At 44.8% G+C, this 24,142-nt stretch overlaps 1 protein-coding gene across 2 annotated transcripts in view; it reads left to right on the forward strand.

Moving 5' to 3' along the window:
- Positions 1-24,142, forward strand: part of AP2B1 (adaptor related protein complex 2 subunit beta 1) — a 64,569-nt gene that overhangs the window by 16,363 nt on the left and 24,064 nt on the right. For both annotated transcript variants that reach the window (XM_042829948.1, XM_042829949.1), the window contains exons 6-14: positions 2,432-2,622; positions 4,496-4,717; positions 5,440-5,560; positions 7,654-7,749; positions 11,915-12,030; positions 12,928-13,093; positions 13,583-13,681; positions 16,421-16,680; positions 18,950-19,142. In XM_042829948.1, coding sequence (XP_042685882.1) covers positions 2,432-2,622; positions 4,496-4,717; positions 5,440-5,560; positions 7,654-7,749; positions 11,915-12,030; positions 12,928-13,093; positions 13,583-13,681; positions 16,421-16,680; positions 18,950-19,142 — 1,464 coding nt within the window. The remainder of the gene's footprint in view (positions 1-2,431; positions 2,623-4,495; positions 4,718-5,439; positions 5,561-7,653; positions 7,750-11,914; positions 12,031-12,927; positions 13,094-13,582; positions 13,682-16,420; positions 16,681-18,949; positions 19,143-24,142) is intronic.

A 24,142-nucleotide genomic window follows, 5' to 3' on the forward strand; every position in this document is an offset into this window, starting at 1 on the left:
AATCAGTGTTGCTTAAAGTTTATTGAAAATATTCCCCATCCCCTTCCATCTCCTCTTTAGGTTCGTTTATCTTTGTGTCACCAAGCTGACAGCAGCAGTGCTCTGCTCAGGTAGAAGGTGAGGACCAGCTGTAGTTGCACACTATGATACTATATCCCAGCCAGCCTAGCAGAGCTGAGCTTCTGCCTGTGTTTCACAGCCCCTTCCAGTCCTTTTTGTGGTGCAAATCAGAACATGGGCAGCAGGCTCCTTAGGCATCATACCATCTCATGCTCACACGTATGGGTGCTTCTGATGAAAGCCTGACACACTTCATCTGGTGGATTGCCATTTAGTGTCCCATCCTCAGCCTTCTGTGGATTACAGCGTTTATGCTGCCATGCTAGTTGCTCAAAAAAGCCCCCAAATCACTGTATGGCCAGGGTTGGAAGGGACCTTGAGGATCACAAATCTCCAGCCCCCTGCCCCATGCAGGGCCACCAACCTCCACATTCAATACCAGCCCAGGCTGCCCGGGGCCCCTTCCAACCTGGCCTTGAACACCTCCAGCGATGGGGCATCCACAGCCTCTGTGGGCAGCTGTTCCAGCAGCTCACCACTCTCATAGGAAAGAACTTCCCCCTGACATCCAACCTAAATCCTTCCTCCCTCCACATAAAATCATTTCTCAAAAGATCCTAAAAGCAAGCAAGCCCTTGCTCACAGCACTTTCTGAGTTGGAGCCACTGCTTTTCTGGGTATCCTCTGCCTGTGGCAAACTCAGGGTGATGGACATGGCTTCCTCTGTAAGGGAGGAAGCTTCAGCACAGCTACTTTCACTTGTTCTTGCCCCAGGGATGAGGATATCCACATGGACTAATTACTGCAAGAAGTCAATGCCTGGCAGCTTGAGTTCATTTGCCAAAGCCAGCCCTCTTCCATCGCACAGCTGACAGGTACCTTTCTGCAGTGCTTTGGTTCTGTCACTTCCTTTTTCTTTTTTTCCTCTGTTTCATTTTATAAGTGTTTTCTTGTAACAGTTTTGAACTTTTAAGTTGCCTTCATGATTCGTCTTCACTTGAAAGTTTCCAAACTATAATGAAATTAAAATGGTCTTCTGCTTTGGTTTTATGTCACATTAACCATTCAGGAATTAGGCAAATTAAATAATGTGACAAATAAGCAGCACATCTTAATAAGCAGCTCATTAAAGCAGCATAGGAAGACAGCAGTTCTGATTGCTAATGGTTTTGGTGATGGAAGGCTCACTCAGCTAATGAAATTCATCAAACCTTGGATCGGAATCTCTGACCTCTAGGTGTGAAATGCAAAGCAATCAGCGTTGCTTCAGCAGTGACTTTGGAATGCATTGCTTTAATGACAAGCAGTGATGGGAGCAATGCACAGAATTTCGTGGTTGTGCTGTTCTTGTTTTCAGTGTACTGCATCAAAACCCTTTTTAATCATCTAAATGCAAGGGTTTTAATAAGATGCTTCTTTGACTTTAATCCCACAGAAAATAATGTTATAAGGCCCTGTTTGAGCAGATTTGCTCAATGAGTTAGGGTGACATTGTATATGTTGCAGTATGTCCTCAAAGCACCTCTTCATAGGGCATTCTGATTTTGTGTCAAACTTGGGCTTAAATTTCTTCTGGTTTCATGTTAGATTTTGAAGGAAATAGAAGAGTCTTCCCATCTCTTGGATTGGGCTGAGCCATATGTCACAGGGCTGCCAAGGGGGTACTGGGCAAGAGGCATCCATTCCTGACTGAGTACAGTAATTAGAGGCTTTGGGACCCTGACTGTCATATAAAGAGAACGTCCTTAATGGAAATGGACCCACTTGGATCATTGAATCCAACTCCAGCTGAACACCTGATGGGAACAAGGGGAGTGAGATGATGCTTATAGGGGGCTTGCTGCTGGGAAGCCTGTAGCCTGTAGGTGAGATGCTCTCGTTGATCCATGTGGGCACTCTCAGAAGCCATTGCTGGCCCCCTCTAGAATAATGTCTCTGGTGAAGTTCTGGTCCCAGGTCTTCATTTATCTTTATTTTAATTTACTTTAATTTCTGTCTATCATAGACAACAACACTTTCAGGGTGTAATTTCTCTAGCAAAATGTTCTTTACGCCTGTGTTGACTTCTCATATATCCTATATTTGCCATTAGCCCTTTCTAGCTGTGCTGTTGTTCTTTCACTTCTTCCCCAAGAGACTCAAAATTTCAGCATAGGGTAAGGTTAAAGTCGGGCTTTGGATTCTCAGAGTTGTTTGTAAGGTTGTACTGGGTCCCTGAAGGCTGTGATGACTGTGATGGCTGCAGCTGCTAACACATGCCAAGATCTCCAAGTGTCCCATGTGTAACCCGTGCTAAACCCAAGTTAATCCCCGTCAAGCTGCTGAAGACACAGTAGCAAAGAATGCATCTCCTTGTCTCCTCTTCTCCCAGGTGGTAGCAAATGCTGTTGCTGCTTTGTCAGAAATCAGTGAGTCACATCCCAACAGCAACCTGCTGGACCTGAACCCTCAGAACATCAACAAGCTGCTGACAGCTTTAAATGAATGCACAGAGTGGGGGCAGATCTTCATTCTGGACTGCCTGTCCAACTACAACCCCAAGGATGATCGTGAAGCTCAAAGGTACGTGTGATCCTGCTCTCACATGGGCTGCTTGCATGATTTGGTAGCAGAGCACTTGCAGACTTCTGGCATTGTCACCTCTGTGAGAAAGGCTTGTAAATAAGAGGGCTGTGTGTTCTAGATCTCAAACAGTACAAAAAGTCTTGATGTAGAAGTTTGAAAGGGAGGTGAACTTGGGGGATTTGGGCTATTGCTGGTGAGCTGCCACTTCCCACTGCAGAGCCAGTTCCTATTTCTTACTGCTCTTTTGTGTTTTCCACATAGGTCTGAGGGCTTTCATAGTATTTTGTCCAACTAAAAGTTAGTCTGTGTTAACAAAGTTAAGAAACAACTTTAAATTCTCCTTTTTTCTTCTGTTTTTAACTCCAATAACTAAGCTAAATGTGGAGACCTTAGGCGTATGTAGTGCACTTCAAGCCTCTTCCTGGTCTATGTCTGAAATCACCAAGTCAGATTTCATGCCCAAGACAATAAGGAACCAGAAAGGACAATTACTCGGTGTAGGGGAATTCTGAGACTTAATGTATTCCATGTTAACAGTTGGGTGGAGGGGAAGGAAGGAGCACAAGCCCATAAACAAAATTTAGTCAGACCTGCTCTGATTTGCTGCATTTCTCTGTTGACTCTTCTTTTTGAAGCACAAGAGATAATCCAATAAAAAATTTCTGCCAGTAGTCTTGCTGCTTTTTTTCCACCTCCCTCCTCCTTGTGCTCTAAGATTTTGTGCCAGAAAGCAGATATTAATGAGTGCTAGCAACCTGCAGAGATCTCCAGAGTGTCAGGCCAGCATTATCCTGGCTTTGTAAGAGGCACCACTAGTTTGAGCAGCTGTGAATATCCCTGCGTTCCTTATCCTTAATTCTGCTGGAGCACTGTACAAAACTGTGTGAGCAGTAATGACTCCTTTTCTTTTGGAGCTTGACTCTTAGAGTCTGTCTTATTTCAGATTGAAGAGTGGCAGCACCTGCCTTTTTAGTGTTCTCCTTTACAGCAAGGCTGCTGTCACTCCCCTGCACGCGGGGAAGCTGAGGCACAGCGAGCTGAAGAGGCTTCGGCTTTACAGGCCATCTTGGGCAGTGGCATCTAAGATCTGCTCTCGTTTTATTTCAGCCTCCTGTGCTCTTCCCTTAGCTTTACTGCCTCCCTTCCAGGGTGGCTGAAAGCAAATCTTTCAGAGAAAGAAACTTTAGGGAGGCACAGATGGGAATAAGGTTGTTCTGGGTTAGCAGTGTGCAGGAGGGGGTGGGAAGGAATGTAACAGATGCTGTCAGAAAGACCATATGAACCCAAACTTCCTTTCTGCTTGGGATGGGTTGTTTAGGATGCCGTTGAATATAGGATCCATTGAGGCAAGTGATGAAGCTGAGTCTTGGGAGGATATTTAGGTTGCTTTTTTCCTGTTTCTTCAGAGTAACAGAAACTTTTTTAGAACCAAATTGTTGTAATGGCAGAAACCTGTCCAAAGGCAAGCAAGCCTGAAGCATGTATCACCTCTGAATGATTACATGGGGGCTAAGGTGTTTTTCTGGTAGTGGTTTTGTTAAAGTTGTTTTGTAAGTGACAGATGAGATTACAGAACTTGAAGAGAATACCACGAGGCAGAAAAAGCCAATAACCAAACGTCCATTGCTGAGGGCTGGAAGAATTTGAGTGAAGTGTAGCAGGAGAGAAACTTGAAGCTGTGAAAGAAGGTCATTCTTTGCTTCATGCTGTGTTCAGGAAAGCAAGGCTGTCTGCCTGTTCTCTGTAAACAAAACCAAGTAGAAGTGTTTGAGGAAGGTGTCTTTAGCTGTGTGCATTCTCCAAAATTCAGGTAAGATCTGAAATATTTTGAGATTTCTGGATTAAATGTGAACCCCTCTTCTGTCCCCAGTATTTGTGAGCGGGTGACTCCTCGGCTGTCCCATGCCAACTCAGCAGTGGTTCTGTCAGCAGTGAAAGTTCTGATGAAGTTCCTGGAGCTTCTCCCCAAGGATTCAGATTATTACAACATGCTGCTGAAGAAGCTTGCTCCTCCACTGGTTACCTTGCTGTCTGGAGAGCCTGAAGTCCAGTATGTCGCCCTGAGGAACATCAACTTGATAGTGCAGAAAAGGTAAAATCTTAGTTCCTGGATGTGGGAGGACATCTGCTTTCCTTCTGTTATTTTTATACATGCAGAACTGCCTTTAACTCAGGTTCAGCCTCCTCAAGGGTTGGATTAAACAGTCTTGTGACTCTGGTAGCTTATATAAGTTGTGTCGTTGCTGAGACTCGTGATACCAGTGTCACAGAGTACTTTGTTACCTGTCTTTTTCTCTTCACTGCATTTTAAGTGCACCAAGAAGTGCCCTCCCACCAGACTGTAAATCAGGTTGCATGCAGGGAGGAGAGTGTAACTGCATGGGTCATAATGACCTGTGGAAACTCAGTGTGCTTTTTTCCTATTATCTTTCAGTGTGGAAGAACCAAGCTGATAACATACTGATGTACAGAGTTGTTTTTTCACCAGTTTACTCCCACTTGCTTGAATACTGCCTATCCTTACTGGAAAAGTGGGACAGCACTTTGTGATTGTGTGTGCATGGCAGAGTTCCTGTGCGACGGCAGAAGTATTTGCAAGTGGAAGCAGGAAATGAATTTGTCAGTGGGATCTACATAAAGATCTTTCACTGATGACAGTGATAGAAACATCAGTGCATCATAGCACTGTGCATAGTGCTTGGCTCAGCAGTTCAAATGGAGGAGGTGTGATGTAGATGTGGTTAGATGGACCAGTTAGAATGGAGCCTGTTGTTTTGACCAGTCTTGGGTGAAACAATGTTATGTTCCCTTCAGGCCTGAAATCCTGAAGCAGGAAATCAAGGTGTTCTTTGTGAAGTACAACGACCCTATCTACGTGAAGCTGGAGAAACTGGACATCATGATCCGCCTGGCTTCTCAAGCAAACATTGCCCAGGTCAGCTCAGCAAGTTCTAACAGACCCTGAATATGTTCTGGGCATGGAAAAACCCTCTGATTCCTGAAAGACACTGTGCAACTATCACTCATGTTGTTCTGCTGTTAGGCATCGCTTTCCCTGTGCTCTTTGCAGGGAAGAATTGGAGTTTTCCCCATAATTTCAGTACCAATGATTGTGACAATTAGGTAGATCATTTTACAAATTATGATTCTGGGTGAAAAGCTCCTGTCAGTGAGTCACTGCTAGAGCTGAGGTTAGAATGAGAGGCTTGTTTCCAGTAAGAGAGGTGTGCCTTTAATGGAGGCATTCAGAAAGGTCAAACATTACTGAAGTGTGAATTTCAAGTGTATTAGTTAAATAGTTACTCCCTTGCATAGGCACTCTTCAGAGCTAAAATAACCTTCATCTTGCTTAACTTGTTTGCAGAATGGGAACATCACAAAGCTAAAGCTAAGCTGAATTGAAACTACTTTCTAGTTTAGATTCTCTTTGAATGTAATATAGTCTAATCCAAAGCCCTTAAATAAAGTAAGTGTTCTTGAGTGCCACTCTGGTCACAAGGCCTAATGCTAATGCAGAATGATTAATGCCTCTGGTTAATGCTATTATTGTCCAATCCTAATTATCAAAGAGCAGCTTCATTTAATGTGACATTTTTAAGCAGCTGTCTCCACTGTGTGTTATCCTTGTCTGTTTGGTTTTTGTTTGGCTGGTGTTTGTTTGTTTTGAACAGAGCAAGGTAATTCCATGCCCCTCTTGTGCTGGCTATGTGGAAAACATTTTAAAAAGCAGTTTCCATGAGAATGTAGGCTCCACACCAGATTTAATACCTAGTGTTTAGATAATGCAGGCTGTCTGGATGAAAGGCAGCGGTGTCTGGAGGACAGTGTCTCAATCTGGGATCTGCAGAGAAGTAAATAAATCCCTTCCTGGTTCTGAAGAGGCATTCCTAAAAACAGCTCAAGCTTTGTCAGAAATGCACGCTGAAATGAGACCCACTGAGAGCAACCTTCTGCTCCCTTCTTCCCCATGCAGCTTGTTGAGACGCTCAGTCTCCATGCCTGCTGTATCAGGCAACAGATTGCTTGTATCTGAGGTTCTCAGATTCAGGCAATATTTGGAAAGCACAGACTACTAAACCTGAGTGCTAAGTGCTGCACAACGTAGATCATCCAAGGAAATAATAGGACTTCAAAACACAGATGTCCTGTCTTCTTCTTGTAGATTTATTTGTCTGCAGTCTGGCCCTTCAAGGCTTCTTTATCTTGTCACTGTTCTGAGCAGTTGGCATTGACTACAGATTTTTCAAACAACCGTCTCGCTTTGTGCTGCCTCACTTCTCCTTTGTCATTTCTTTTTGACATCACCATGATGTCATGTGTGACATGAGCAACCGAAGCGTGAGATTTTGAGAGCAGATAGGTTGCATGGGGTATTTTTGTTAATGATTTCTTGTTTTAAGGTAAAGTAGCTTTTTGCTGTTAGATCCAAGTGGGTCCTGGTGTAAGCCCTTGTTCAGTTTCCATTAGCAAAATAACTGAAATAGAGGCCTAAATCTTTAGAGGAGGCAAATCTTTATATTGTTACTGGTCCTTGTATGAGTCTGTTCTATGATGCCTTTGAATCCCTTCCACTTCTTTGACCCAGTAAGGATGCATGGGTTCATCTCCATGAAGAAAAGCAGAGAGAAAAAGAGCTTTGCTTGCAGTGAATGTAGTACAATAAGTACAACAAACTACATAAAATCTGTTTGTGAGGTGTGTCAACTCCGTGTCACTGTATCTTCAGTGTAAGGGGGATTGCAATGGTTAAGTTTAGCAGGGCTGATTTTGCCCCCAGCTGTTTGTCAGCGGGAGCTTGGAGCCATCTTTTGGCTTCAGCCACCCTGAATCGAGTCTGCCTGCCTAATCCAAGCCATATTTCCTCCCAACAGCACTGTCTTCAGAGGTAGAGATTGATATCAGGGTTTTGACAGTGTTAGCTTTGGATGTGCATGGTTGGCTGTGGAAGAATACATTCTGCTTGTGTGCTGGTGTTTGGGTGGCATCCCTTGTCAGCCAGGTGTTCACTTTGACGAGCTTTCTTTGCAGGTCCTGGCAGAGCTGAAGGAATATGCTACTGAGGTGGATGTTGACTTTGTTCGCAAGGCTGTTCGAGCTATTGGACGCTGTGCCATCAAGGTTGAGGCAAGTACCTGAGGCTTCAGGTTTTCCATGCTTTTCTGACTCCAGAACCAATCTCAGGCTTCTTTGTCTCATTCTCAAGTCATGTGAGGCTTCTTTGCTCCTATGTTGGTGATTGAGTGATGTGGATCCACCATACCTGTGGGCACAGCCCCAGCAAAGCAGCAGGGTTATGAGCTCTGGGTGACTGTATCACAAGGGGGGTCTCCTTCTCTCAGTCCTTAGCCTGCAAGCAGAGCAAGGCAGCAAAATGGTCACAGATGAAGTATGTTACTGTGCTGGCTTCAGTAGAACAATGACTGCTTATTCGCAAGGTCCTCCTTTAATCGCTGTGACCTGACCTTTCAAAGTGGGTAGAAGAAGAGATGCAGATGAACTCAGTATTAAATGTTTTATGTTCCTCCCCCCCATTTCAGCTGAATAGAGCAGAGTTACAGAGTCTTGTTATGGAGTTAGCACTGAAGAACAGCTTGCACAAACATGGAGTTATTCTGTCTAGTTTGAAGGTCTCTGTAGTTGGTGGCTTCATCTGGAGTGTGCTCTCTAACCTAGCTGCTTACACAAATACTTCCCAAGAGTCTTTGCAGTTACCTGGAACAACACTTTGAAACATCCTCTGCCAGCTCAGCATTCACCAGAATGCTCATAATAGATTTTTTTTATTAATGCTGGTCCTGCTAATTGGCCTAATTTGTAAATAAATCTAGGATGCCTGACAGGAGCTCAGAACGGCTGTGAAGAGAGAGATGTCTTATGCTGTGGTGTTGATACTTTCCACTAAACTGATAAACGAGTGCCAAATGTCACATAAGGGGTCTAATTTCAGCTGAGCTCATTTAGCTCTTGCTAAAGCATGTTCCCATGAGCACTGAGCAGCAGCAGGTTTAAATAAAAACCTCATCATGCCTGGCTGAGTGCAGTGTCAGAGCACAGGTGTCCCTCATTTCAGTTAAATCACTGGTAACCTGCATAAAGAGGACGCCGACTTTGTCCCTCTGAGAGATCTACTGCCTCTTCCCACTCTTTCTCCCCTTCAGCTCCTAGAGGTTTATCGCTGCAGTGGCAGTTCTTTTAAGTGGGACCAACTGAGCAGGTGATCTCAGGTTCAATTCTGCAGCTCAGAACACTCTGAGTGCTCCCTCTGTGTTGCCTGCAGCCAGGAAGCTGTCTGGAAAAAGCCACAGTAGTGACAGTAGGAAATGCTACTGAGAGGTTAAAAGGAGCTGGTGGCAGCCTTCCTGTTGGGGTGCTTGTGCAGGGCAGGGCAAGCTCACCTTACTTCTCAGTAGGGGTTTTCTCACTAGGGCTTGGCCCTGCTCTGTCCTGGTTTCAGATGGAAGGTGATGTATTCTGACAACACTGTGATACTCGTAGAAGTTTTTACCCTTTCTCACTCTTGTCCTTGACGCTTTTTGTTTCCATCCCTGATGCCATGCATTCAATTTGTAAAGAGCCAATAATAACAATAATATTCCATGGATCAACAAATTGGCAGTGACCCTCCAACTATATAATTGTGAAGCTCTCAGCAAGTAATGTTAACCTTGTTGTTTTTTTAGCAGCAGTCCTTTGAAGTCACTAGTGCTAAAGATGAGGTCTGTTTACTCCTCTAACAAGAGTCAGACTTAAGAGGGCAAACACAGAACAACTCATTGCATGTCCTCATCTCTAGGTTAATCTCTGTCCTCGGTGCATCTGTGTTTACTAGAGGCTGTTTGTTCTGTGAGTTATGACTAATGGAAGAGCATTCTCTCAGCCATCGGTGTCCAAGCTCCCAAGGCTTAAAAGTCTGCTTTTTGACATAGGGCACAGGCAGCAGGAGCTGCTGATGAATGAGTTTTCACAGGGAACCTCAGCTCTGCCTTCAAGGATCCTATCTTTCGTCCAATTATCTCTCCTAGAAGAATAAGACAGTAAAATAAATTTGTCTGCTGAGCCGTTGAGCAAGTGTGGCAATACCTTTGTTGTGTAGCATAATGCTGCAAACAGAAGTAGTGTTTATTTTGGAAATGTAAGCAATACACATCCTGTACAGCAAGATTAAGGGATCTTACCCTTAAGTAATAGTGCTGGTTTGGGGGATGTCAGAACAAACACGTTTTGTGTGGGTAGACCAGTTAGGGTCAGACTTAGCTTTGGGTGTACCTACAAGGTACGGTTGGCTAGCCAGACTTAATAGTATGAGTTGAAGGTATCTGTGGTGTGCTCTGCTGACATCAGTGGATGAAGAAGCTGTCTGATCTTAGCTGGCTTGGAAATGCAGCACTGCTCCTCTTCTTCTCAGGCCTCTGAAGAAAAGGAACTGCTGTAGATGTTGTACAAAGGGTGAGCCCTGTGGAGCAACAGAGAAGCAGCAGGAGCTGTGTTAGAGGGGGATTTCTTGGTTCCAGGAGATTTTGCCAGCAGATGAGCTCTTGGAAATCTTTGAAGTTTATGACTGAAATCTGGTGGGCTTTTGGTTACTACAGCAAATTGGATGCTAGTTGGTTGTCCTTCCCTGTGCCAACTTGAGAACTGTTCTTTTCAGAGCACTCTTTCATCAGTTTGCAGAGCAGTGCAGTCCCTGGGAACATCCACCTTCACACAGCAGTGTGTTTACAAAGAATGGGGTGAGCAGGGCTGTGTTCTGTTATGGGGACTTGAGAGGTGCTCTGTGCATATGCCCACATGACAGCTTCCTTTCTGAGGGACTCTTGGGCTAAAAATCAATAGTGTGCATTTCAAAGTGAATGTTATGCTCTTCCTAGAAAAATTTCATGCTTCGAAGCATCTAAAGAAGAGAAAAACAAGCTATGATTTGCTTTTCCTTGAAATTTTTGACTCGTGGAACTGTGCTAGGTGTAGAACCAGACAGGGCTGCGCTGCTGAAATTGCAAACAGCAGCTGGTGCTGTAGGTACTGGAGAAGGAAGTTGGGTAAGAACAGGTTTACACCAAGTGCCCTTAAGATCAGCTGTTATCATGGCTAGCTGTAGTTTTGAGGAAACTGGTAAGAGGTGAAATTGCAAGGTCTGTGGCATCCAGCTTGTAAGGAGTGGGGTTCCCATGAAGGCGGAGCGAATGCTGTTTTATAAGGTGTCTCCTTGGCTGATCCCCATGCTGACATTGTCACTGTTTGCACATGTTCACTGTATTTGTAAGATAGCATTGCTTTAGTCACAGGGCAAAAGATCACAATGAGGTTTTGGTCTTTGCTTGTCCTGAATTTAGCTGTACGTGTTGTCAGGATTGTCCTAGATTGCCCATTCTCAAAAGCAACTTGCTTAAATGTCATTTTGCTTCTCCTTCTCTTGCCCAGCCTTCAAGTGCTGGAAAAGCAGGGGGGGCTATTAGATCACTCGAATTGAAAAATCCACCTGCGGTGCTGTTGTTTGTGCCCTATGATATTTGTCTCCATCCTGAATGCTTTATGAATGTTCTGATGGCAGCTGCCTAGGCGGTGTCATGAGCAGTCTGCTTCTCACATTAATCACCAGCTGTGTAATGAGGCTTCTGCTAATAGCCAAATCATTGTCCCTGTTTCAGACTCTCTGGTGCTGGAGTTTGTTGCTCCTGTGTTGTCCTGCCTGCTTGTGCTACCTGGGAGCAGACCTCTGTGAACCGATTGCTCCTAATTCCAATCCTGACTCCTGGAGCGTGCCACTGACCAGTCCTTATTATCCTGTGGGGTCTGTGGCTGGGTGTTATGAACTGCTCAATGTGAAGTCTGCTTTGGCAACAGCTGTATTTCTGTTTACAGCTGTCTCTTCACGAGGTGCTAGTGACTTCACCCCCAGAGCACAGCACCTGATGTTGATCTGAGCTGCTTTTTGCTGTTGATCTCGCAGTGTATTTGGTGCATGGTTTTATCTGCCACCCTCTAGCTTCCCCAGACATCTTCCAGCAGTTCCTGTCAGAAGTCCTCCAGCCCTGATTGCTTTCTTAGCAAGTCCCAAAGAGCTCAGGAGCTCAAGTCGGTTGGTATCTCCACTGTTTAGCAACCTAAATTCCCTGGTTAATACACTGCTGTCACCTTGCAGGTTTTTTTGGACACGCATACTGAGTTGGTAGCTATAGCACTTTTATTTTTCCCCTATTGGCCCTTTTTCACATGCTTTCCAGGTTTCTCAGCATGTGCTGTGAGAAATATTTCTTCATCTCGTTTTAATTGTCTTGTTCTGTTCATCCAGCAATCTGCAGAGCGCTGTGTGAGCACGCTGCTAGACCTCATTCAGACCAAGGTCAACTACGTCGTCCAGGAGGCCATTGTGGTCATCAGGGACATCTTCCGCAAGTACCCCAACAAGTATGGAAGTATTGCAGGGCTTTTGGAAACCTTTGTCTGCTAGCACCACAGTACAGCAAAGCAGAACCTGCTCAGCAGAGCTTAGCAGAACACCGAGCCCGGGTGGCTGTCTTTCTGACAAGCAGTGTCTGTTCTGGTCCTAGCTGCTGATGTGATGCAGATGTCAGCTGTAGACAAGACTCCAGCCTGACAGGTTGAAATTGAACTAGCTTTCTCCATCAGATGTTCTCTCTGGCTTGGGTAGCGCCCAGCTTATTTTATGCCTTCATGCAATAAGGTTTTGTTTCTTTAGCTGTAAAGCAGTGCGGCAGTGTCTTTCAGCAGAGGTTTTGTGATCACCTGAAAAGTAATACAAGACATCTGTGGGTCTTTCTGGCAATTTCTGCTGTCAGTTACAAGATAGATTGTGTACTTACAGCAGGGATACCCACGCATGGGAACAGGGGAAGCAAAATAATTAGTGTGGGGTATTGTCTGCTTTATAGCAAAGCCTTTGGGGAGTATAATATCCAATTCTGGAGTTGCTAGTCTGAAGATAGTAGGAAGGCTGTAGGATCTGATACAGACTCATTTTGAACATTTGGACACTTGGATCAAATGTTCCCTTTAGCAAAGTGGAAGGGGAGGCAGCTTTGTCTTGAGTACCACTTTGGGTGGCCTTGCTGATTAAAGAAACTGCAAAGCCCTTGAGGATCCTGTGAGGTCCTGACACTCAGATTGGAAAAGGAAAAAGCCTGGGAGTATCTTCAATTGATTGAAAATGCTGCTTGTTTCATGTTGTATAGAAATACAGAAAATTGTAATTCAGTACAGGATTCTCTGCAGAATTGTGGGCTGAAATGAAGTAAACGTAAGTCGAGTTCACCCCGGTAATTCACGTGTACTCTGATAAATCAGGTATGAAAGCATCATTGCCACCCTGTGTGAGAACCTGGATTCCCTGGATGAACCAGATGCCAGAGCTGCCATGATCTGGATAGTGGGTGAATATGCAGAACGAATTGATAATGCAGATGAACTGTTGGAGAGTTTCCTGGAGGGCTTTCATGACGAAAGTACTCAGGTACAAATTGTGTTACATGTCTTATCTGTAGTATTTCCTGTAATGTGTGTGTGGGACTGACTGCAAATGTTACTGCAGTGGTCAGAAAACAGCTTCCAATAAAAAGTTAAAGCTTTACTTAAAACAAAACCCTTAAGACAGAAAATCTGCAGAGTTCCCTAGATGTATTTTTTTTTTTTTGTGGAAGGATAAGACTAAACTTCCTGCATGTTGGATACTCTTGAGGAATGGCCCTACTAAGGACCAGGACATGCAGAAGAATAGTGATGAGATGCATCGAAGTGTGACGTGAACCTCGGTGTTGTGATCAGGGTCTTGTTTGCAATGTGTTTTGCAATGGAGAAGAGTTTGTTTGATTTTACTGGATTTCCCTGACAGAAAATGATGTAATGTTGCAAAGCGTGGAATTTCATGCTAGCAAAGGATGTTGAGACCTGGGATACTTTAAAGCAGGCTGACTGATCTTCCTTTTGTGTTCCTTTCTCCTAGGTGCAGCTCACCCTTCTGACTGCTATAGTGAAGCTGTTCTTAAAAAAGCCTTCTGAGACACAGGAGCTGGTTCAGCAGGTCCTCAGCCTAGCCACACAGGTGAGCCAAGATGCACAGTGAACCAAAGTCCTCCAGACCCTTTGCTGATCTGCAATTCAGCGTATCCCGTCTGCTAGACTGATCAGCTGGGCTGGTATATAGGGTTCAAGCATGTTCTCCTCTCTTCCCAAGGGGAGGGGCTTACCTCCATTTAAGAACTGCTCTGTGCCTGTTACCATGCCATCTGGCATCTTCTGTCTGCTTCTTAGCTCTTACTTCATCCTAAATCACTCTCCTTTCCCCAGCAAATGAAATGTTAGGGACAGGGTGGAGTTTTGAAAAAAAACAGAATGCTTTCTTGAAGTTGGCTTGCAGTTAAAACATCTGCATCAATGACAGATGGAAAGGACCAGGCAAAGACTTTGTTCTGTGAACCACAGAGTTCAAGCAGTGCTGTAAAAAGAAAAGAAATAAGATTTAGGTTTTTTCTTTGTACTTGGATACCATCAGCCAATGTGGCAGCTTTGTTGGAGACTATAGCAGTGGGTTAAGATCCCAGATTCATTATGCATGAGGAGCTGTTTTGAGCACAGATCACTGCAGGTAGTTCTGGGCTTGAGCTGGCAGACAGAAGTGCTGTACAGTTCTGGAGGACAGAAGCAGAGAAATTCTGGTGGCAGAAGCAAGCAAAACTCAAAGTGAACTTCCTACACTCTGTGGCTTTAATGACTAGGGCAGCACTGCAATGGAGTGCCCCCAAAAAATGATTTACTTTCCAGATCTACTGTACCAACCAATGAAAACTGTCCTCAACTGCTATGGATGAGTGACAACAGACTCCAGGTTTTCTGCTCCAGAGCATTCACCACTGGCCTTTCGGTTCTGTTTGTTGCAAGAGGTCATGGCCATAATTTACTTACACTTCTGTTTGTGCTTTTTGGGGTGCTGCATTTGGCAGGGATAAGAAATCCAGCCTGATCTTTTGCTTAAGAGCATTCAAAATCTGCTGTTAGGAGACTCTGAGCTCTTCTTCGGGGAGGGATGGGCTAGGGGCCAGGTGTACCATTTGTCTAAGCCAACAGAAGAAAGGTACTAAGTGTTAAAACCCACTCTGCTGAGTCACAAAATACTTAATGGCACCCTAGGACTACAATAGGCGTCTGTTTTTTCTCTGTTTGTCACAAATGTTGATTCAGTCTGGCTTCTTGTATTTCATATGAATAATAAGTCAATGTAGGATAACTGGCTGTAAAACACTAAAAAGCCTTATGCTTCAAGGTCTCATTTCTAGGTAGAGACGCTGTTTTTTCACTTGAGTGGGAGAGTAATTACACGTGTGCTTCTTTCCCCAGCTTAGGTATTGTTGCACTTTGAGTGCCTCTCAGGGTATTGTCGGCACAGCAAACTGCAGGTGTGATTGTAGCAGAAGTCAGCTTAATCCAGCCAACGCTGGCAAAAATAGCAATGAAGCAGCTGGGGGATGGGAGAGAGATGTGTAGCAGTGATCAAGATCCCTAGCAAGTTCTTAATCTAACAGATGGTGCTGACCTTCTGTAGCATTATTGCTGTTGTCCATCTGACATAAGTGGGAACTAAGCTGTGGGTTCGTTGGTATGCACTGCAGGTGTGCATGCAGACCCTGGAAAGTGGAGAACTGGAAAGGAACAAGGAAAGGAAAAATTGAAGCCACTTTTTCCAATAGATTTATCAAAGATGCAGGTCTGTTTACCTGGCTATAGGGGAAGAAACAGTTGATCTTGAGTCTGTATGTGCCTGAGAGTTGATAGGAGCAAGTGGTCATCTTTCATGTCAGCCCTTGCAGAGGCCTTGTCTGATCTTGAGCTGCGTGCTGCAGACAGGATGAGGACATTCCTCTAGGAGTTGCAAAGGACAGTAGGTGAAAGAGTTCATGACTCCACCGTCAAACTGAAAAACAGCACTGCAGAGAAATCTTTCAGTTGACCCAGACACTGCATCCAGGTCCTTGTGAGCCAAAGGAGTTTACCATGCTCAGCCTTATTACAAATAGAGGTTTTGCTGTGTGTCTGTGTATGCCTCGAGGCAGAGGGCAGAGGAGGAGGTTATAGCAGGTCTGAGTGAGATCACAGGAGAAGAAATAACAAGGAGGGAGGCTAATGAGCTGTAGGATATGTTAACAGAATTTTATAGGAATGAAAACCAGTTGCATTTATTCTGTTGTTCTACTGATACGGAGATTAAAAATCCCATCTCTTTCTTCAGTGAGCAGTTCAAACATTACACTGCAGCATAAACCCCATCACCTCCATATCCCTAGAACATTAGCTACCAGCTCTCACCTCTTGCTGCTCTGGGCAAAACAGTTTGTAAAGGAGAGCAATTAATTCATGCAAAGGAGAGCAATTATCTGCACTAAAACAAGGGTGTTATTGACAGCTAGAGAACTGATGTATCTTAACATTTATCATTATCTTCCCATATTCCAGTAGATAATTAAAAGGCAGGATAAGTAACATCTCTTTTGTTTTGGAGAACGCTGCTTATTAAGATCCATCCAGTAGCTCTGCTGTTTGTTTTCTTTCTCCAATGAATGCCCTTGGGTAAGTCGTATTTCTAGGAATCTTGAATCCTTGTGTTACAATACAAAGTACAGTATATTTACTCTTAGGATGTGACAGTTGTTTCAATTCGTTGGTGACTGTCACTACTAAAATGGATGCTTTTTTAATTCATGAGAATCACTAGGAAAAAAAAAAAATGAAGTGATGGCAGGCATTAGTGCCCATTAGAGCTGTGACTGGATGCGTTGCTTTGTCTCAGGATTCTGACAACCCAGACCTGCGGGACCGTGGCTACATCTATTGGCGCCTTCTTTCCACTGACCCAGTGACTGCCAAAGAGGTGGTCTTATCAGAAAAGCCACTGATCTCTGAGGAGACTGATCTGATTGAACCCACTCTGCTGGATGAGCTGATCTGCCATATTGGGTCTCTGGCTTCTGTGTACCACAAACCGCCCAATGCTTTTGTGGAAGGGAGCCATGGGATTCACCGCAAGCACTTGCCGATTCACCATGGAAGGTAAGCTGAGGTGGTAATGAGCAGGCTACTTGTTTCTTCCAAGCAAGCAGTCCAGAAGATATGAGGGTCTGCTAAAGAACTCCAATTTTTATTGATTATATAGTAGCTTATAATCTGGAGCTTTAATGCTTCCTTGTAATGACAGTCCTGGAAGTGGGTTACATCTGCAAGAGCAGCATTACAGCAGTCCCAGGCTGTGGGGGTGTTGCTGTTGACCCTGTTCCCATGGTTCCTTGTTCAGGTAAGCACTGCTATTTGCTAATGGTATTAATTACAAATCTAAGTGTGCTTTACAGCAGGAGACAGAGCATCCAAGCTTACCTTTTAATAATGTTCACAAAGTGACATTTGGAGTGCTATTTTTTGCTGTTTCACTGATAAATCAGTGTGCAGTGCTGCTCCTTTTCTATTTTCTGATCCCACTTCTCTGCTATTCTTAGCAACTAAAGCTATTTATGTAATATGATGAGCTTTGGGAAACAGAGTTGCTTTCTCCCTGCCTGTGAAATTGAGTCTGGCTGCACTGACCCAGGACCAGCGAACAAAAGTCTACCAGTCATAAATGCAAATGGTGTTTCCTCTCTTACTTGATTTGCCCTAGTGGTAAAAATGAGCTGAGTGTGGGTGGCTTTAGTGTCCCTTGTTACCAGCATTTCTGCATGTTGTTCACTTGTCCACTAGAGATTGAGGTTCTCCTTCAGATTGAGCAGCTGTCTATGCAAACCTCTTTACAGAGATCCATTTTGTACAGAAAAATAGAAGCTTGGGATTTTGCTTGTAATACACACAGCCTTAGCTTTGTCCTTTCCTAATTTTTTGTTGGGCGGTTGGGCAGCTGCAGTTAAATAAGACCTTGAAGGGATTGCTTTACTCCATTGGCAGAAGGATGAGTAAGTGTTGAAGAGGTGTAGTGCTGAAGAAATTACATACTGGGAACAAACCAAGTGTGTGTGCTGCCGGCTCGTAATGTGCCTCTGCTCATACATGCTGTTCTTTCCCGTTCTCTGTTTGGGGGTGGGAGTGGAGCACAGTAACCACTCTTCAGAACTGTTTTAGCTAGCTGCTCAGTGTACTCCAAGTCCCTGTAATATTGGTACCATTAGGCATCTAAAGCTTCTAATGCAAAGAAGCTTTCAGCCCTCTCTGTCACTGCTTGGTGGGTCATTCATTCAGCACTCCTTATGCTGCATCTTTTTCTCCTGACACTGGAGTTGGTAGAGGCTTAAACAAGCTAAAGCTCCCCCTCAGTAATGAACAGGGATAAGGAAGGGGATCGTGGCTTCTCAAAGTCAGGAGCTGCAGTCCTTACAGAAGAGCTGCAGTGTTCAGCACCTTGCCAGTGCATTAATTCCCACAGCGCTGCTGTGCAGTTACCTGCTGGCTGCATCCGCAGTGGTGCAAGCTGGCAGTAATGCTGTCAGTTGCTGCTGGCAGCAGGACGCAGTGGGTTTGAGATTATCTAGACTATTAGAGTCTCTGGGTTTAAAGAGAAATATGTTGCAGTGAGCTGTCTGGGAGCTGCCATGAGGCTTAGTATTTTTCCCCTCGTTAAATCCTGTGGCAAACGAATATAAAGTGTAGCCAGACTGCTTATGGTGAGAAACTTCAGAATCTGTGTAAGAGGCACTTCTAGTAATTAACATGTCTGCTAATGCAGAGAAAAAGAAATGGGTGGTGGAAGGGAAATACCAATTCTAGATTGAGATATTTAATTAGGAAACAGTGGAGTTTGGTGTTGGTCAGTGGAAGGAGATAAATCCAGATCTGTAGGGAGCGCCTGGATTAGCATTGGTTGGAGTAAGGGCATGAGGGTTTTATCAGTGTTAGGTCTCAGAAGAAACTGTGTTGTTTGTTTTTTTTCCCCAGGTTTACATGTAGTTCTCCAGGCCCACTGGGCTAAAAATCATCTCTGGGCTTTTTCTGAGTTGGGAAATAGTTGTTTTCAGTGCTGTAGTGTGTAGTACGTAAGACTCGTGATTTTGGAGAGGTCTGGGATTCTGCAAGTAGGCAGCATTTCACACTTAAATTCCCTTTTCTGAACTGAAACCCATGCACAATGCGTGGCAGGTCCTTGAGCTCAAGGACTTGATGTGCTAAATAACAACTTGCTGTAACACATCTTGTACATGGCAGCGGTTAGACGGATGGCCAGGATCATCCTTTAGCTGGCTTCTGCTTGTGAGCCCACCTCTAGATGTGTTTTCACCATGCTGAAAATCAGAGACCAAAGGTGATTTAACATCACTCTTCTTGTCCTTCCTGCCTGCAGCACTGATGCAGGAGACAGCCCTGTGGGGACAACAGCCACAACAAACCTGGAGCAGCCACAGGTCATCCCATCGCAAGGCGACCTGCTGGGTGACCTGCTCAACCTGGACCTGGGACCCCCTGTCAACGTTCCCCAGGTGTCCTCCATGCAGATGGGTGCCGTGGACCTCCTGGGAGGAGGGTTGGACAGCTTGGTAAGCAGCATGCTCTTTACATTCAGCCCGTGTGAAATAAATGGAGCTTGTGCTCATCTCTGCAAAGCTTCCATCACTTGTGCTTGTAATGCTTGGATCCTTAAGCTTCCAGTGCTGAGACCTGTAATTCCAAGAGAATTGAAGTGGTGCTCTTGTACCAACTTTCAGCAGGTTTTTCCTGCTGTAAAACGAATTTTGCTGCATGCAGTAGAATCTTCATGCCAGGAAATAAACTTGTTTCTCAAGCTTTTTCTGTCTGTACAGAAAAACTGAAGTTGTTTTAAAGCTGTGAAGTGTCTCACTCTTTTGTAATTAATTTTGACTCCCTCTTGAAGTCCACCCAGTTCCCAACTCCACTGAATTTCATTGCCAAACTCCCAGGGCTGTCAGCCATAGCCCTTGGTCACCCCATTTGTATATCCTGTAGATTGTCGTGGCTCAGTATCAGTAACATCTTAATTGCAGTTAGATTGTAGGGCAGCACTCTGCCTAGCCCTCCCCCTTGCTACAGCAGCCATGAGGAGGTATTCAGATACCTAAAAGGGTCAGATCTCAGAGTATAAATAATCATGTTGTGTCTGCTCTGTGGTGTGAGTTGGGAATAAGCTGCAATGAGAGGATCTGTTAGCAGGTAACAGCTACGGTGGAGAGGAGATGAGTGGCAGCCAAGCAGGGGGAGGTGGTCAGTGTAATCACAGCCTGAGACAGTGGAGCACGGCTCCTGTAGCAGCCTGCTGGTTTACCAGTGTGGTGAGAAGCAGGCTAGCTGTATTTGCACCATGTAACCTTAGTACCTCAGTGAGCACAGCTTTCAGACCTGCAGTGGATTTGTCTTGTGTGAGGTTTGGCTTCCAGTAAGCTGAGTTGGATTAACTGTGCACTGGGTTCAGGTGCACTTTCAGTTCTGAGTCAAGCTCTGTATAAGAAGTGGGAGACAGCTGGATGAACCCTGATGCAACAAATTCCTTTTTGCCCAAGATTTTTTTGTAATCTTCAGCAATCGGATTAAAGCAGACGTTAAGCACACCTCCAGCTCTGATGTTTCATGAGCTAATGAACTGGAAGCAATCTAACCCATAATGGCATTGGTGTTCACAGAGGTCAGATGTGCTTTGGTCCCTGTGCCATCTGCACAGCATCTTGGGGATGTTCTTTCCTCCTAGGGGTTGAAGATTAGGGAAGGAAACTTGCAGCTGATGTTGCTGGAAATGCAGGCAGCACAGGGCAGTGACTTTTGCAGCCCTTGCCCTGCATTGTGACAACTGCCACTAAGAAATTGTGGGATTTTTATTTGTATTAATGCATTGCAGAGAAGGGCTAAGAGTTAAATTTGTCTGTGCTGTCCTCCAAGCTATCTCTTGTAACCCATTGTTTCTCAGTATCAGAGACAAATGAATGCAGCAGAAAGACTACAGCTTGGTTTTGAGAAAAGGTTTCTCTATCAGCTGGCATTAATGGGCTTAATTCAGTTGACCCATTTTGGCAGAGGAGCTGTTAGTTGATGTGATAAGCTTTTACTTCATGTTTTTCCCAGGCTTTAAGGAAATTGATGGGGCTGGGGGGTGTGATCTACCAAAGTGACTGTTTCTGGACAATGCAGTGCCTGGGGTTGTGTCAGCACTCTCACAGCTGCGTTATTAGATGGGGACAGCAATGAAAAAATAAGTCTGAATGATGTTTTTTCCTCCAGAATGCTTTTTTATTGCAGAGCTGTTGGATCACATGTCCTGTTTTCTCCTTATCCTTTGCGTGTGTAAGTGAATCCTGTCCTGATATATCTGTTTTTCTCTGGCTTTTTGTTCCCTAATAACCTTGGTTTGTGGGGAAGTGAATATAATCTGTCTTTGTTTATTGCTGTGGACATGTGTTTAAAAAACACCAAGCTGAGTTCTCCCAGCCCAGTGCTAACAAAATTGCTAGGCAGCATCTCTGTGCTGCTTGACTAGCCAAGGGAATCCACGCTTGGATCTTAGCCTGATATTAGACTGGGCTTGTACAGCCCCAAAAGAGGGCTCAGAATGCACGTAGGCACATGCCTGACATGTGCATGGGGTGTGAGTGGGTTGGGTGTCCTCAGGTGTTTCCTGGAAGAGAGCTGAGCTCTTTGTTCTTCTCTGGGAAATAAAAATGGCCAGGAACCAGGGATGGTGGGCGCCTGAGCTGCTCGTGCAGTCAGTGAAGGGAGCTGGAGCCTGAAATAAGTTCTTCCATCTTCATCAGTGTTGCATTACTCCTGAAGATTTTTCCGGATGTGTTTCCTTTGTTGGAAGACCGAGCACAGCGCCCATTCCCTTGCATGGAGCAGTGTGAGCAGTCTCCTTGCCCAAGCCAGAAAGAGTTTATTTCTATTTGGGTCCTTGTGCTGCAGCAGAGTAATCCCATTGCAGCTGCTGTCCTCTGTGTGTGCTCCTTTGGCCCTTCTTTTTCCATCCCTCTTATCACCTTAAAGAAGAGTTCTGGAACCAGGCATGGAAGGATGCTGAGCAAAACTATGATCAATCCCAACAGGATTGTGTGTAGAGTTGTTTTTAAGATTCCTGGTGATGGAGTTTGTCACCTCTGCTGTCAGTCTTGATTTTCTGCTCATCATGAGCTGATCCTTCTTGGATCTCAGGTGACCTGAGGGGAGATAAAGGAATACCATTGAATACAATGGTGTTCATACCATAGCCTGAGTTGGGGGTATGCATTGAGTGACACACAAGAGCAGAGCAATTCTCAGCCCTGCTTGTTCCTTGCAAGAAAGCCTAAATAAGCCACTGTGTTAGAGTGGCAGAAAAATGCTTGGGATGTGCATGAAATCATGGTCTGCTCCAGCGATGGTGAGATTGCGTCAGTACTGCGAGTGTCGCAAAGGCAGCTGAAGGTCTGGACGGGGCTGCAGGCTCACAGCCAGTTTGTCACATTCACTCAGTGTCATGTTTTGAGCCCTTGGATACTTGTTGCAGATCTTGTGTATTTCATCATGCTTCCTTTTCTCCAGAGAAGGCGTCTGTCTTCAGATGCCGAAGTCCCAGCGAGGCTGACTCAGGAAGGTCAACAGAAGCATTAACTTCCACTGCAAATATCATTCTGCATTTCTGCTCCTCAAACTGTAGGGTTTTGTGTTGCAGGCATTTGAATGGAGACTGCATGCTGTAATACTGGGTAAACAGCAAGTTTGTATTGTTTGCTTTTTTTTTTTTTTTTTTAACTCAGGACTGCTAGGTTCTTGTCCCCATGACCAGCCAGCTGCTCGATAGGTTAGTTTCTTTAGTGAATACCTCATTCTTCATCTCCATAGTGAGTCCTGTAATTAAATGTGCATATTGTGCATGCACAGATGCTGAGCATGTGTTAACAATTTAAAAAAGAGGAAAAAATGTGCCTTTAGTACAAGAACAAGATATGCTTTGTTTATAACCAGACTGGCTACACAAATTTTGGAGAGGGAGTGCTGTTCTGTAGCAAGCAGAGCCAGCACTGAGTGTGTTCCAGGTTGTGCCCTTGTCAACCCTGCACAGTTCTTGTTTTTCCTCTGCTTTGCTTTCTTTCCTGCATAACATTGACCAAGCCCACTGTTGCAAAGCTGCTTGAGATCTTCAGCTCTTGGGCAGCAGACTGAAGGATGTGGAAGTATGGATTGTGATGCTCTGTCTCCTTGAAGCCCGTCCCGATGGCTGTGCTTCATGCAGACTGCAGGCAGCGCTCCAGCTCCCAGTGTATTCTTGATGCAGCCCTTTATAGGATAGCACTGCAATGAGCCAAGGTCATTTTGTCTTCGAGCCTTTTCATGTGCTCATTTGCTCTGAAAACCAGTGGGCACGAGAGCTGTGCTGCGTGGCATGTCATGCAGTGAGCTGAGTACTTAGCAGGAGCTGGCCACCATGGCAAGGAGCCAAAGGGGCTGGCTTGGAGCTCGGAGATGGAGCAGTAAATCTGTAGGAATGGACAGGATTGGATTGTCTGTTATGTAAGGATTTTATTTAATACTCTAACCGCTCATCTACAAGAATATTATTGATTCAAAGCTGGCAGCTCCTGAGATTGAGTTATGTCCTAAATTGTAAAGCTATTTGATAAACATTGGATAACCATAGGTTTTTTTTTTCTGTAATACCTGGGCTGCCTCTATAATTTTGGGCCATTCTAGGTGGAGCTGTAACTCTCTGCAGTCAGGTTGGATATTGGAGGTGTGATCCCAGTTGTCCCTTCTGTGTGACTGTATCACTCTAAAACTGCCTGGAAGAGGTTGTGGTGAGGTGGGGGTTGGCCTCTACTCCTAGGTAACAGCAACAGGACATGAGGTGATGCTTTAAGTTATGTCAGGGGAGATTCAGGTCAGATATTAGGAAAAATTTCTTCCCAGAAAGAGCAGTGATGCATTAATACAGGGAGGTGGTGGAGTCTCCATCCCTGGAGGTGTTTGAGAACCGTAGAGGTATGGCACTTGGGACATTGGCATAGGAGTGGATTGTTGAGGTACTTGGTGATCTTAGTGGTCTTTTCCAACCTTAATGATTCTATGGTCTATTGCTTCATTTACCTTCTCCTAGAACTACAGCATGGCCCTACCAGGTCAGACCCACTGTCTATCTCTATGCAGTGGATGCATTGCTTCCCCAGTGTGCTCCTCAGCCTCTCACAGTGAACTGAGCCTTTCATCCAGGCTGTTCTGGTTGGGTCAGCTCCAATGGACATCTGTGAGGATTTCTGAAAAAGGGCACATGTCCCTTGCTGGAGCACTGCTAATATGGAAAAGGAGCTCTTCTGGTGGGTCGCTTATTCTAATCTTACTGAAAGCTATTCAATTTGTTACTGCTAGACCTTTGGAGAGTTGCTTTTTTACATGTTAGAAAATATAAATGCTTAATACTTGGTTTTATTGTTGATGGAAGCCATTCTGCAAGGCAAGGCATTAGCAGTGAGTGCTACTGAAGCTGGTGGCTGAGATTGGCAGCATGGTTGGTGCTCCACCACCTTTGAGGCAGCTCGGTCCTGCTCTGCAAGAAAACAAACAG

The sequence above is a fragment of the Centrocercus urophasianus genome, unplaced genomic scaffold (genome assembly GCF_019232065.1).
Source record: "Centrocercus urophasianus isolate 14NV4802_14NV808 unplaced genomic scaffold, USGS_Curo_1.0 seq_33, whole genome shotgun sequence".
Lineage (NCBI taxonomy): Eukaryota > Metazoa > Chordata > Aves > Galliformes > Phasianidae > Centrocercus > Centrocercus urophasianus.